Source organism: Phoenix dactylifera, chromosome 9, assembly GCF_051530095.1.
Source record: "Phoenix dactylifera cultivar Ajwa chromosome 9, Ajwa_hap1_PhDact_Kaust_v1.1, whole genome shotgun sequence".
Lineage (NCBI taxonomy): Eukaryota > Viridiplantae > Streptophyta > Magnoliopsida > Arecales > Arecaceae > Phoenix > Phoenix dactylifera.
The window spans coordinates 21,047,104-21,060,533 of NC_143198.1; the positions used below are offsets into that span (position 1 = coordinate 21,047,104).

At 39.0% G+C, this 13,430-nt stretch overlaps 1 protein-coding gene across 1 annotated transcript; it reads right to left on the reverse strand.

Moving 5' to 3' along the window:
* Window positions 1-1,272: 1,272 nt before the first annotated feature.
* LOC120108372 (disease resistance protein RGA2-like) lies at window positions 1,273-7,500 on the reverse strand. The gene is made up of 2 exons (XM_088704383.2): window positions 1,934-7,500; window positions 1,273-1,794 (listed from the first exon to the last, which is right to left on the reverse strand). The coding sequence occupies exon 1, from the start codon at window positions 5,664-5,666 to the stop codon at window positions 1,947-1,949; it is 3,720 nt and encodes a 1,239-aa protein (XP_088560509.2). The 5' UTR covers window positions 5,667-7,500; the 3' UTR covers window positions 1,273-1,794; window positions 1,934-1,946.
* Window positions 7,501-13,430: the final 5,930 nt, after the last annotated feature.

Below are 13,430 nucleotides of genomic sequence, written 5' to 3' on the forward strand. Positions count from 1 at the left end.
ATTATTATTAAAGGTATAACAAGTATTTTACACAACTACAAGTACTTTGCACAGCTTTCTCAAGAAAGTACATGTTTAACCAAACATAAGTCACTCTAGAATATGTCATTTTATTGTTGGTCAACTAAACATGCAAAAGCTACTTTTTCAAGTATCATATAACTAAGCATTAGTTTTATTGAAAAAATATTTCAGTGAGGAGAACTTCTTTCCACAAATTAAATGAGTTCGTCTTGATCCAATCAGGCCAATTATTGGAGGGGTAAAGGTTTCCAAAATTACGTACAATGGATGCAAACAAAAATAATACTTTAAAAAGTGTCGGCCTTGCATGAATGTAATCATGCAAATTTTTTCATAATTTATGATAATTTTTACTAGAATGAGGTATTTATAGGAGAATTATAGGTAGTGCAACCTCATCCAAGCTCTTGCATAATACATAGTTGAGGCTTATATGTTCGAACAAAACCTGTATCTCCCAATATTTTGTCTTTTTTTATTTACTTTCTGAAAGAGCACCATACAACCTTCCACCAATATTTATATTTTGCTCTTTTCTTTTAATGTAGTTTCTGAAAGAGCACCGTGCAACTTTCCACCAATATTTGCATGCAATATGCTGAACAAATCTCCCAATTTAGTTGTTCAATCTGGCCTATGACCGTCTTCAATTTGTGGTCTGTATAATTCTTGCTCCCGAGCGATGCAATAATGTGAGCAGCCTCCTGTGATGCCTAGATTTGCTGAAAGAATGTGAGCATGATTTCGTTTGCACAGTTCTTGATGTGGCCACTGCCAAAATTGTTCCCAGCTACTTTATCTGATACTTGTTTGCCCCTTTTGCGGCATCGTTGCCTATGAGGTTGATCACAAATTTGGAGCCTGGTTATGTTGTTGATGCAAATGTTGTCTTTGACCAAACAGCATATGTTGGGCACTAGAAGTCCTAGTGGTGCTTCTTTTGTTTTTCTTCTTCTCCTCCTCCTCCTTGCACCTTTTGTTTGCATATAATAGTGTGCAAATGAGGCCAGTGTGCAAGATTGGCTTATGAAATAGAGGCAGTCCTCCTTCATAGCCTGACCTCTGACCAATCTTGATGAAATTAATATTTAAACAGTTTGCAGGTATGTCCACCAAGAGGCTAAACCAGGGGGGCTACTCGAACCGTTATTGTTGTTGTTTTTGGGAGAAAGCAGGGCTAAGCCTACCGTGGCCATTATGTTTATTAATATAAACCATATAATAGATACAGTACAAGATAAGTCTCAGTTTCAAAAAGGGCTCACTTTCATCAATAAAAATGCGTACTTATTCTCACGCACTTTCTGCTGTAAATCATCAGTCTACATATATTTACAAGCACTGTAGTTTATCATAAATACAAACAATTCATTTTTTGCTTTTTAAGAAGCAATCCATTTGCTATCGCTGGCCAAGTACAAAAGAGTAACGGCTATTTGTTTGCACAAAAATATATTCCAGGCACATGTCGCGACAGAATCGGTGTAACGTGGAGAGTTGGTGCGGCAGCAGTGGACGGAGACCTGGAAACATTTTCCAGTAAATACTTTTTGAAAAATGCGTACTTATTCTCTCGCACTTTCCGCTGTAAATCATCAGTCTACATATATTTACAAGCACTGCAATTTATCATAAATACAAACAATCCATTTTTTGCTTTTTAAGGAGCAATCCATTTGCTATTGCTGGCTAAGTACAAAAGAGTAACGGCCATCTGTTTGCACAAAAAGAGTAACATGGAGAGCTGTGCGGCAGCAATGGACGGAGACCCTGAAACATTTTTCAGTAAATACTTTTTCAAAAAAAAATCCAGTAAATAGAAACATTCTTCTTTGCTCTAAATAATGCAGTTTTTCCTACAAAATAGGAAACAGAAAGTCGGTAAAGAGGATGGTGTGATGGGCTGTACCTGTCTCAGTAGGCTACGAAATCACATTATGCGACTTTTTCATCATTTCCCTGTGCCTTCGCAATTGCTCTGTCAACACCGGATGACAACGATGGAAATTTAAAACTTGTAGGGATGAAGGCAGGCCCTTTTCTGGCAGCGAGCGGATCTCAGGGCAATTTTTTATCTGCAATTGTCGGAGGGTGGAAAGGCTATGCAACTCTGTTGGCAGGGACTCAAGATTGTTGCAATTTACAAGGCGTAGGTATCTAAGAGATTTGAGTCCTTGCAACCATAATTTTTGCTCCTCTCCAGCGAACAATATGCGTTCAGTTGAGTCAATGATTTCGAGCATTTCAAGTGAGGGCTGGGTGATTGTGGAGAATAGCACTTTGACCAGAGCAGTGTCGTCGATGCCCAGGACGCGAAGACGTGCCGAATCCTCGCCCTGCTCTTCCTCATTTGCCAATACCGTGAGCCGAGGACATCTTCGTATCGTCAAATGTTCAAGAGATCTGAGAGCTCGTAAGTCCCCTAGGGACCTCAGTTCTCCGCAGTCCCGAATATTCAAAATTGTGAGAGCAATCATGTGACCGAGCACTTCTCCCGGAAGAGATGTTATGTGTGGGCAGCGGATCAACTGCAAATTGGTGAGAGAGGTGAGGTTGTGCAGGCAGCCGGGTAGTGACTCATCCAGATGACCACATGAATCCAATGTAAGCCATCGGATAGAAGAGGGAAGGATCAATTGCACTGGGGACGGGAGCAAGGGACAGTCCCTGATTTCCAAGAAGATGAGGGAGAGAAAGTCTTTAAACCTCTCCATTGGCAACCGCACAACCTTCTGACAGTCAAAAATACTCAAGTCCCTGATAGCCGGCATGTGGTGTGACAACAGCCATTGTTCCAGATTTACCAGGTTTGGACACCGGCGGATATGCATGTCAGAAATTGAAGAGGTCCTACTGCTGCTGCTGCTGCACCGTGTCATACTGCTCCCATCAATAAAACCGTGGTCTGCGTCCCATGATTCTGGGAGCATATTTATTCCCACATTCTCTAGGGACAATTCTTTGAGCGAGGGAGGGTGGCATGGTAAACCCCTTAGCATGGGACAGTTCAGGATACGGAGTTTAAGCAGTCGAGGAAACATCTGGATACCTTCAATTCTGAACCATTCTTCCCATTCCGGCATGTCTGAAATCTCCAGCTCTTTCAGCAACAAGAATCCTTGGACCTCTGGAGAGCCATAGAATTCATGACCAACTTGCTTCACCCCATGCATATTTTTGATGCGCAGAATCTCGAGGGATGGCAGCTGTCCAAGAGATGGAAGTTGCCCGCACCTTTGGATATTTTCTAGGCAAATAGCTTTCAAATTTTTGAGCGATTGTGGCTCCAGCCAACTTGGAAATCGGACACCACCATAGTTTCTGATTTCCAGCCTTCGGAGATTGGAATGTGGTTTGAGGCCTTCAAGTACCTCAACATGGTTCCCTGAGCTGGTGCTTCTATCAATATTCCATACCAAGGCCAATTCATCAAGGTACTGTTTATTATTCAGCTTAGCCTGACTGGCCTCTTCCTCACTTTCGATGCTCTCAAGATTTTTAATGCAAATTCTTCCACGAAGCTGTATCATGTCCTTTAATTCTTCAATCTTGTGCCCTCTCTGCTTTACAACTTTGAATACCCGCAACTCTTGGAGAGACGTTAACTTGCCAATATCAGCCAACTTGCAAATTGTCTCCTCATCTGCGTTAAGCTGCCTCAATTTAACTAGGTTGGTCATGCGTGTAGGAAAGTTTTCAATTGGGCAGCCAGATATATTTAACACCTGAAGATTGTAAAGGTTACATAGTGATTTAGGCAACCTTCGAATATCGGTGAAAGAGATATCAAGGTATCGAAGATGTTTTAAATTGCCAATACTTTCAGGCAACTCTTTGATCCCACAATTCCTTAATTTCAACACACGGATCTTTGGTGACACTCTGAACAAGAAATCAAGCACAGAACAAAAGTTTGTATCATACAAACCCTTGAAGAAGACAAGGGTGCGTAGATTCTTATAATTGGCAAAGTTACTCAACTCCAGATTCGGAGTATTTATTGATAGGTGTCGAAGCCTGTTGGGGATTTCCTGCCACTTGCCATCTTCTATTCTTAGATGTTCATCTACTGAGACAGATTGAACCAGATCATGTATCAAATCATGCATCACATATCCATCCTCCCATTTATGCTGAAAGAAAGATCTGTCAAGCAAATCATGGAAGAACTCACTCCCTACCTCTTCAATCCGCACATTTCCTTGAGGTACAATGAAGCCTTGTGCCATCCAAACTTGGACTAGCTCGTCTTTTGTGTATGCGTAATCTTTAGGAAATATAGAACAATATGCAACACACTGCTTCAGATATCCAGGCAGGTACTGATAGCTCAACTGTAGGACCAGCATGATGTCATCTTCACGTTGTTTTAGTTCCCATATTTCACTGTTCATGATGGTTCTCCAGTGCCTCTCATCCAAGTCTAAATTCAATAGGCCTCCTAGCGTCTTTGCTGCAAGTGGAGATCCCTTCAGCCTGTCAGCAATCTTCCTACCAATAGCTTCCAACTCAAGATGTTCTTTGGGGTTCTGAGAACCAAATGCAAGTCTACTGAAAAATTTCCAATAGGCATCATTTGGTAAACCCTCTAAGAAGACTGCCTCCATTGTGCCCATCATCTTTGCTACCTTTTGAGATCTAGTTGTTACCAAGATCTTGCTTCCCTGCAGCCCGGACCTTAATGGAGCACACAGACGATCCCATTCGTTGCGGTCATCATTCCAGATGTCATCAAGGACAAGCAGGAATCTCTTTGACATTATCTTCTCCTTAAGGATCTCTTGGAGACGATTCAAATTTTGGTGATCATAGATTCTCTTCTGGGTAACATACTCTATTATCTCTTTAGTTAGCCTTTTCACATCAAAATTATCAGACACGCAAACCCAAATCTTTAGCTCAAAATAACCATTCACCTCCTGATCATTGTAAATGAGTTGAGCAAGAGTAGTTTTTCCTATCCCTCCGATACCAACCACTGGCAAAACAGAAATACTATCTTTCTTTTGTCTTTTTGAACAAACACGGACAAGATCGTCACCGGGTTCAGTTGCATCTCCCGACTTTAACAGCAGTTTTATCACCTTTTCTTTTTCTTTTTCTCTTCCAAACACTTCGGGTTCAGTTAAGAATGAGCTCGTCTCTCGTCTCGCCGATCCCTGATATTTTTTTCCTTCATCATCTAAATTCAGGAGTCCAATGACTGTTTTCATCTCATCAGCAATGCTCTCTAACCTCCCCAAAACCTTCCCCACTTTAGCCTCAGCATCACAGTCATGATTGAACACATTTCTGGCAAGTGTAAGAGAAGAAGATAAGAAGGTACCTCTCTGATTCTCTTGGCTTTCAACCTTTTGCTGCAGGACTTGGTATTCGAATTCGTCCAGTAAGTCTTCGGCATCGTAGGCAGCGTCTTTGAGTATTTGGAGGATTTGGGAAAGGTTGTGATCTTTGATGCGCTTCTTCTCCGCGATGCCAAGGATCAAGCGTGTCCGTAAAAGGGTAGCTTGCAGCCTCACGAGGTCATCCTGAAGCCCCGAGCGCCGCCCGAACTGCTGGATGGCATCGGAGATCACCAGGCCGGCCAAGTTGTCCAGTACGGCGGAAGCGATGGATCCTCCAACTGATCGCAGTGCCTCCATATCGATCGGTGGACAAGAGCACCTCCTACAGAAGAGAGAGAGAGAGAGAGAGAGAGATGGTTGGTGTGCTTGGCCTCAATTATTGGGAAGTTGATCGCTGGTGTGCTTCGCCTCAATTATTGAGAAGTTAGTGGAGAGCTTCCGGTAGGTTTGACAATGGGTAGATCCCTTTTGACGATTTGTGCATTTTTTTGGTCCTGTTGTCCTACTTGTTTGTAGTTTATTTCGATGACAGAATAATCTCTATTTTAGAAAGACAGGACATCAGATAATGTTCAACAGGACCAATCAACTTTTTTTCTCCCTCTTATTGTCATCCACACATTCAGCCGAAGTAAAATAGATTAAGCAAGGAAGTGACTAGTTTAATCAATCGTACAGGTTGTCTATATAGGATGTTAAAAAAAATCCATGACACTGTGGCGGGCATCAAGCTGAAGTAGTCAAAAATAAATATCTTATACAGAGAAGATGACCTGTAGGAGAGATCTGCCAATGAAGAGCCTCCGGTTCAATGCAGAGAAGATGACCTGTAGGAGGCAGCATATGCATACATAGAATTTGATTTTAACAAGGTTATAGAGAAGCTGCAAATGAAATCTGAGTCAGCTTATGATTATGTGGCTGACATAAGGAGACTTGAGCAAGATACACATTCAGCCTAAGGAGCAAAGTAGATCTATTAGTGAACAACCTATGAAAGTATTTTAATTCTTGTATATTGGAGGCAAGGGAAAAGCCAATCCTCACAATGGTAAAGTAGATTAAAAACGTCCTTATGCAGAGGTTTCATGAAAAGAGATGGGAGTAAGAACATTTAATGGAAAATCACTCCAAAGAAGAGGCTTGAAGAGGAGCAAACAGCCTAAATTATATGTTTGCCTACATATACTGAAAATTTGGTGTCCCAAGTGAGTTGTGGCAATAGGTTTTTTTTTGCGTCGACTTAAACTATTGGTCTTGTGGTTGCTACATGTGGGAACTCACTGGAATCCGTTGTAAGCATGCAATTGCTGCAATATATGCATCAAAGCAGCAGCCTGAGAATTGAGATGTACATCAGCTATTATTATAGGAAGGAGGACTATATAAAGGCTTATGAGCCTATGATATATCCTTTTCCTAGTGAGGAATAATAGGTGAAAACAAATTTTGAACCTCTTGAAAGTCCTGCAGTAAAGAAGCAACCTGGAAGTTCTAAAAAGAGTAGAAAGAGAGGTCCGAGAGACCTAAAAAATAGGCTGGGGTTAGACTGAGGTATCATTCTATGAGGTGCTCAAACCGTATGCAGTCTAGGCAAAACTATAAGACCTGAAAGAAGCGAAGAAGACTTGACCTAAAAAATTGGAAGAGCAAGAAGAGAGAAGACAGGGATGTAGATGTATGTCAGAGGTTATGTTCTTTATTTGTGATTTATAAGATGCTTATTTGTTATGTATCCTGTTATTTATTTGTTATTTATGCAAGTGTGCCATGTGGCAGGTTATAGGTGGAATTACTAACAATTCTGGTCCCATGTATGTTGAAAATAGCAATTGGTTTGGCATTGTGTATCAGGTGGGACCTAAACATTATGTATCAGCTTGTTAATTATTAAACTATCACAAACAAGCTTTCACTTTGTTTTGTAGGAACTTGAGATAGAAAGGAGATCCAAGCTTAGTGTTGGAAGAGGTGGTCACATGAGAAATGGTATTGCGACAAGTCAGCACCAGGTGGTCACCCAGACATCCTATCAAGTCAAGACAACACTGTACCAACTCAAGACTTCACTGCACATGGTTCTGAAAGAAGCCAGTGATTGTTACTGTTGAGAGGTTGCTAGGGGTTCTGAGCATGGTCTAAGAGATTGCTAGGGATTCTAAATATCTTTTGAATGCAAATGAGTTCTGAACATGGTTCTGATTGTGATTGAGAGGTTCTGAAAGCTCTGAACATAATCTAAATGTCTTGTGAACGTGAATATTATCATTTCCATATATGGATCTGAACATAATGTTATTCCTTCTAATGTCTTGTGAATAGATTTCTTGAACGATTAGTGTGATGTATAGATCTGAATATTTCTTTGTCTATTGAACAATTCAATGCATATTGGTTCAAAGAAAGCGGAAATGAGTTTGTTCATGTGTGGATACAGTGTGTCATATGACTGTAAATGTGATACACAATGTAATAGGCTTCACTTTATTTTGTGATAAACAAAGAAAAATGTGCATTGAATTGATTGTATTGGAACTGTATTTTGAATGCTCCACTTTTCAATAATCAACCAAATATGCAAAAACCACTTTCTCAGGCATCATATACCTAGGCATTAGCTTTCTAGAAAAAAATATTCCAGTGAGGAAAATTTTTTTCCGCAAAACAAACGGGTCCTTAAAGGCCATATAGGCTTCCCGATTGGCATTAGGAGATTGTGTCGATGGGCCTTTGATCATGCATCATATTATTCTAATTTAGGGAAATTGAGTGACTGTACCGGGATATATTAAAGGTTATGGAGATTTAGATGGTGTACTAGTTGTTAAGATAAAGATAAGCACAGCAAGATGGATTAAATGGATCCATGGGGAAAACTGAATTCATACATGGTGAATGCCTGCTGCTAGCAGTTTGCATCTCACTGTAACTATTTGATTCACCCGTGTTACTACTTTTTTGGGTTATAAAATGGAGGACTATTGAAACATCATTATAGCCTATAACATGCTTTTGATTTTCTGTTTGAGTTGCTTAGCAATTAATGAAAGTAGAAGGATGGGAGCATGTAGAGAGATGATTGACTAATGACTGGGAATTGAACACTTTTTTTGCAAATTGATTTAGTCCCATCAAATACTGTGAGAGCATTGATATTGTTTAGTTTTGTTATTTTGCTTAATATCTTCAATTTACATAAATTTTATCTTGTTACTATTCACCGTTCCTGTGTAAGTTAGTTCTTTTTGCTATTGTTCTTATTATGAATAAAAAGGAAAAATGATTAACTATTTGGCCCTTTATAAATTCCAGCTTGAATTGGTAGTTACTATTACAGAAGTAAATGTGGTTGGACCTTTCTGTTTTCCTTTATGTTAGTGAAAAAATTGTAGACAGATCATTGCTTGAACTAGTCTTTTGTAGGTCCTTTGACATTAAAATTTGCCTCCAAGAAGTGGCCCAGTGATACATGCTATTTTGTTTTAAGTCCTTGGTAGGTACTGGATTGCACATGCATTCACTGTCTTTATGCCGCAGTACAAATACCATTAACCTAATGATGTTAATTTTATGCAGTTTAGGCAGTGTCTTATCCGAGCAGGCAAAGCTCTATTTTAGCTGGTCCACGAATATTTCTATGTGGGTGCCTTATCTGCTGTTTGTGTTGCCCCCACCAAACCATCTTATTCATTTATCTAAGGTGTCCCATACACCTTTTCCGCTGAGGCTAAAATGATGCCATATACAAGTGTGCATCTGCATAGAAGTTTCTGCGAAGACAATCTAGACCTGACATTTGCCCTGTGCTTTCTATTCCCCCCAGCTTGATGTGTCAATTTGGAGATGTTAGGAATCATACACAGATTGGCATTTATATGGAAATTTCAACGAAGATAAATTAGACTAAGATCTATTCCTTGAATTCTATATCCGACAACTTGATATGTTAATTAGAACTTGCTGGAACTTGTCCTGCAAGTTTTTAGATTAATGATAGTATATCATCTGGACTTCTTTTTTTTCCGCTTATGAGCTTGTACATAGGTCTTTTGTTCAAGCTGTTTTATCCTCGCTCAGTGAGACATATTGCGTGCTGTTTTGCTGACAGGTCTGCAGCATTTATTTGCTTTTCAATTTGGCCAGGATGAAGAAGTCAAATGAATTATGACTGTTGTTATGACGAAAAAGCTATTCTATAACAATCTAAATTCTCATGTTCTCCTAAGACATTTGATCCATGTTTTCACCTTAGTTTCCTGTCTTATCAGTAAAGGTATTTGCAAAAAGCTCCCAGCTGGATAATAATTTCATCAAGTAAGACTTCCATATTTTAGAGTCCAAGGTGTTATTTGCATAGTATCCCATAAACTTAGTCTCACATAATCACATTCTAGCCTTCCAGTTACAACTTCCATCGTGGGTTTTTTATAAAATCCTTTGATAAGAGTAAGTTATGAATGAATGCACCCTCCTTTCACGGTGTAGTGTTTAACAAAGGTTAAAAAAGTATTGCGCATAGCTTAACATGTGTCTATGGGTCAACATCGGAACCAAGCACCAATTGAGCCCTAAGTTACTTTGCCTACAAGTTACTTGAGCCCTAAGTTTTCTTAAAATATATTTGATTAGTTGGTTAACAAAGTCGGCTATATATATATATATATATATATATGAAATTTAGGTAAGCTAAAAGATAGCCTTCAATCATGTATTGTATGTGAGTTTGTTGTTAAAAAAGAAAGTTGTTTCTTTCCTCATCCCTCCCTCAACTCCCTTTCTAGTTTCTTCACTACTGTCGTCTCTCTATTTTATTGATTTCTCTCACCCCCAGGCCTGTCTATGCATAAGCAGGCCACCCCCAACTAGTCTAGTGTCATTTGGTTTCTGTTTTCTTTTTTATTTTTGGATGTTAAGAAATTTTCTTGCATATTTGTTATTGTAAAAGGAGGAAGATTTGTCGACATTAATGTTTCATGTTTTTTTTTTAACATCATTTTCAAAATTTTTGAGATGTTTAGTTAAAGAGAAGATGATGCTTATCAGCTACTACCACTGCTTGTTTGTCACTTTTTCTTGAAGTTTGTTGTTTTGGAGCATGGTACGCCGTATCGGTCTGAACCGGGTGGTATGGAGCATACCATACTGTACCAATTCTTTATCGGTACCCGATATGAGTGGCGTACCGACTCTTAATACGCAAAAAAAAAATCTGTACCGTACCGTATCGACACGGTGCTAATGTGGCACCGATACGGGTCTGGTACCGAGACCGCGAACCTTATTTTGGAGAATACATATTTTTTTTTATTTCCTATCCATCTTTTGAATGTTTCGAAATGTTAGAATATTTAGCCCAAGAGATCATGCTAGTTATTCAAGAATTTAATTACTAGCATGGTACGCCGTACCGTACCGTACCATACCATATCAGGTGGTACAGAACGTACCGTGCTAGTTCAATATCGGTCTATGATACGGGAGGTGTACCGTGCCGATATAGTGATAGCATGGCATCGGTATGGGTCCTATGTCGAGACGACATACGTTGATTACTAGTGCTTATTGGTCAATATCAGTTGTACCATATTGTACCTATAAGGGATCACTACCCATACATTCCATGATGATGTACAGATATATGATACATCATCTCATTTTTGCTGGGTCCGTGCCAAGCGGCATACTATGTTTAGGTACATATTTTTACCAATATAGATAGGTATTGGAAATGGTACTTGGCATACCATTTTTAAGTGGGTACCTTTACCAATATAGGTATTGGTAATGGTACTTCAACCCTCAAGTTATCCAAATTACTTATACTAAAAATGATTTATTCTTTTATTCCTCATTGCTTCATACAATTAATGATAAAAATTAAAATCTAGATCCGTAACCTTTTTGTCATATGTTTATGTTATGTCTCGAAACCCAGTGTTGTCTCTTCGCTGGCCTTTCTGCCACAGATGTATTGTACTTGCTAAATTCTCATAACCATAAATCAAAACACATTAGACAGTGTTGAGTTTGGTCAGTGCAAGATTCACACTGAGGGCAGAGATATCAACTAATATTATCTTATTTCCCTCTTGTATCTGCCAATTGATGCATTATGTTATTAACTTCTGCTTTAGTTTTGTATCAAACAGTAAATTTTTCACAATATATAACTTCAGCATCCATGAATTGCTGTTTAAGGCTTTCAATTTCTCAGTAGTAATTGATGGCACGAATATCATTTTTTCCTGTCCCTCATATCATTAGGAGTGTGAGTTGGCCCAGCTTAAAGTCTACTCTTTTTTGTTTTTTGTTCTTTTTGTGCAAACTTTGGGCTGAACATTCGATCCGGCTATCCCAAAACCCAGATATGCTCGGCTAAGCCTGCTGTGGCCAGAACTTGGTTGTGGGTCTATCTTTTATGGACTAAATCACATATCCATCAAGAAGCTGGTCGTCATGCTTACAATGTCTTAGATTATATGACTTCAACATATTAAAAATTGTAACTAGCTACATTATAAAAGCGTGATCATGTAACTTATGCTATTTGTAATTGTATCCTTAACCTGCAATGCATATTAACAACTCTCTTTTTGATTCTGTTGGTCCTATTCTTTATTATCCTCATTTATTGGTTGAATCTGCCTCAATGACGGTCTGATGTAATCTTTAGGTTCCAGAAGTTATTTTGTTTTAAGAAGCTATCTTTCTTGATTGTTCTCTTGCATGGTGATATTATTATATAATATATATCAGAAGTTTTTGTTAACAGGCAAGATCAACAGGAAAAAATTTCCATTCAGGCTGATGGAAGTGAATCTGGTGCAGGTGTCAATGAAGAGCATGAAACACTTTTGGGGTTAGATGATGTGCCTGGTAATGAAATTTTGTTATCTGGAACTTTCTATTCTAAGCATGGTCTATCAAACTTACTTAGCAACTGATTGATTTATACAAGCAGTTGAAGCAAATAATTGTTTGGATGGTGGGCTCTGTCACGCCCCGAACCCAGCATTCGGGTCCGGTACGTGACCGGCCGCATGAGCCCTAGGGCAGTGCCCTAAAGATCATGCAAGGCCTAAGATAAACAAAAAAAATCTAATAAATCCACAACTAATTAATTAATTCAAATTGAGAAATCCAACATGTCCAAATAATCAATCTGGTTCAATTACAAGATCTTCGAATGTTCATCAACATTAAAGAAAGATACACTAATTAACTAGCTAATGACTTTGATACTCGCGCTCCGCACCCAACCCATCCATGTTTATGCATCCTGCAACTCTGATAAAAAAAAGAAGAGGGGGTGAGCCTTACAGCCCAGTAAGAATTCCTACACATCCATACCAACACAATAATAATATGAATTTTGAAAACCACGACAAATCAATGCACATATCATAAAATCATATACCGGCTATCAAAAGCTCGAATAATCAGTATAAATATGCAAGTCAAATGTCAACAAAAATCCAGCCACTCAAGTGTGATACGTCATACGATTCTCAAAATCTTCAATTAATGTTTTCAATGCTTTTTCTTTCCATTCTCTATTAACTGGATCCGGATCAATTATCTTTCCGACTTTGGGCTACATCCCAGTTACGTTTCTGGCCCATGATGGGGCAATCGATAGTATCACATTTCCAGCCTGTGACGGGGCAATCGATAGTATCACATTTCCAGCCTGTGATGGGGCAATCGTTAGTATCACATTTCCAGCCTGTGATGGGGCAATCGATAGTATCACATTTCCAGCCGTGATGGGGCAATCAATAATAATGAGATAAGCCTAAAATTCCTGTTCATTTAATTAATTCGCAAACACACATCAATCCCTTTTTTCCACTTTATTTCCGACCTAGATTGACCATGGTCACGTTTCCGGCCTGTGACAGGGCAATCACTATAACATGGTTAGTCCATACCACCACATCCATAAATTCAATTATGCAAGTATAAGTTATACACATACATGCATCCATCATACTACCAATCATAAGCCAACACGATCAAAATATAATTAAATATAAAACTATTTTGCTTTGTCTGGATCAT

Excerpts from the sequence above, each read along its gene's own strand:
- LOC120108372 (XM_088704383.2), bottom strand. The coding sequence starts at position 5,666 with ATGGAGGCACTGCGATCAGTTGGAGGATCCATCGCTTCCGCCGTACTG.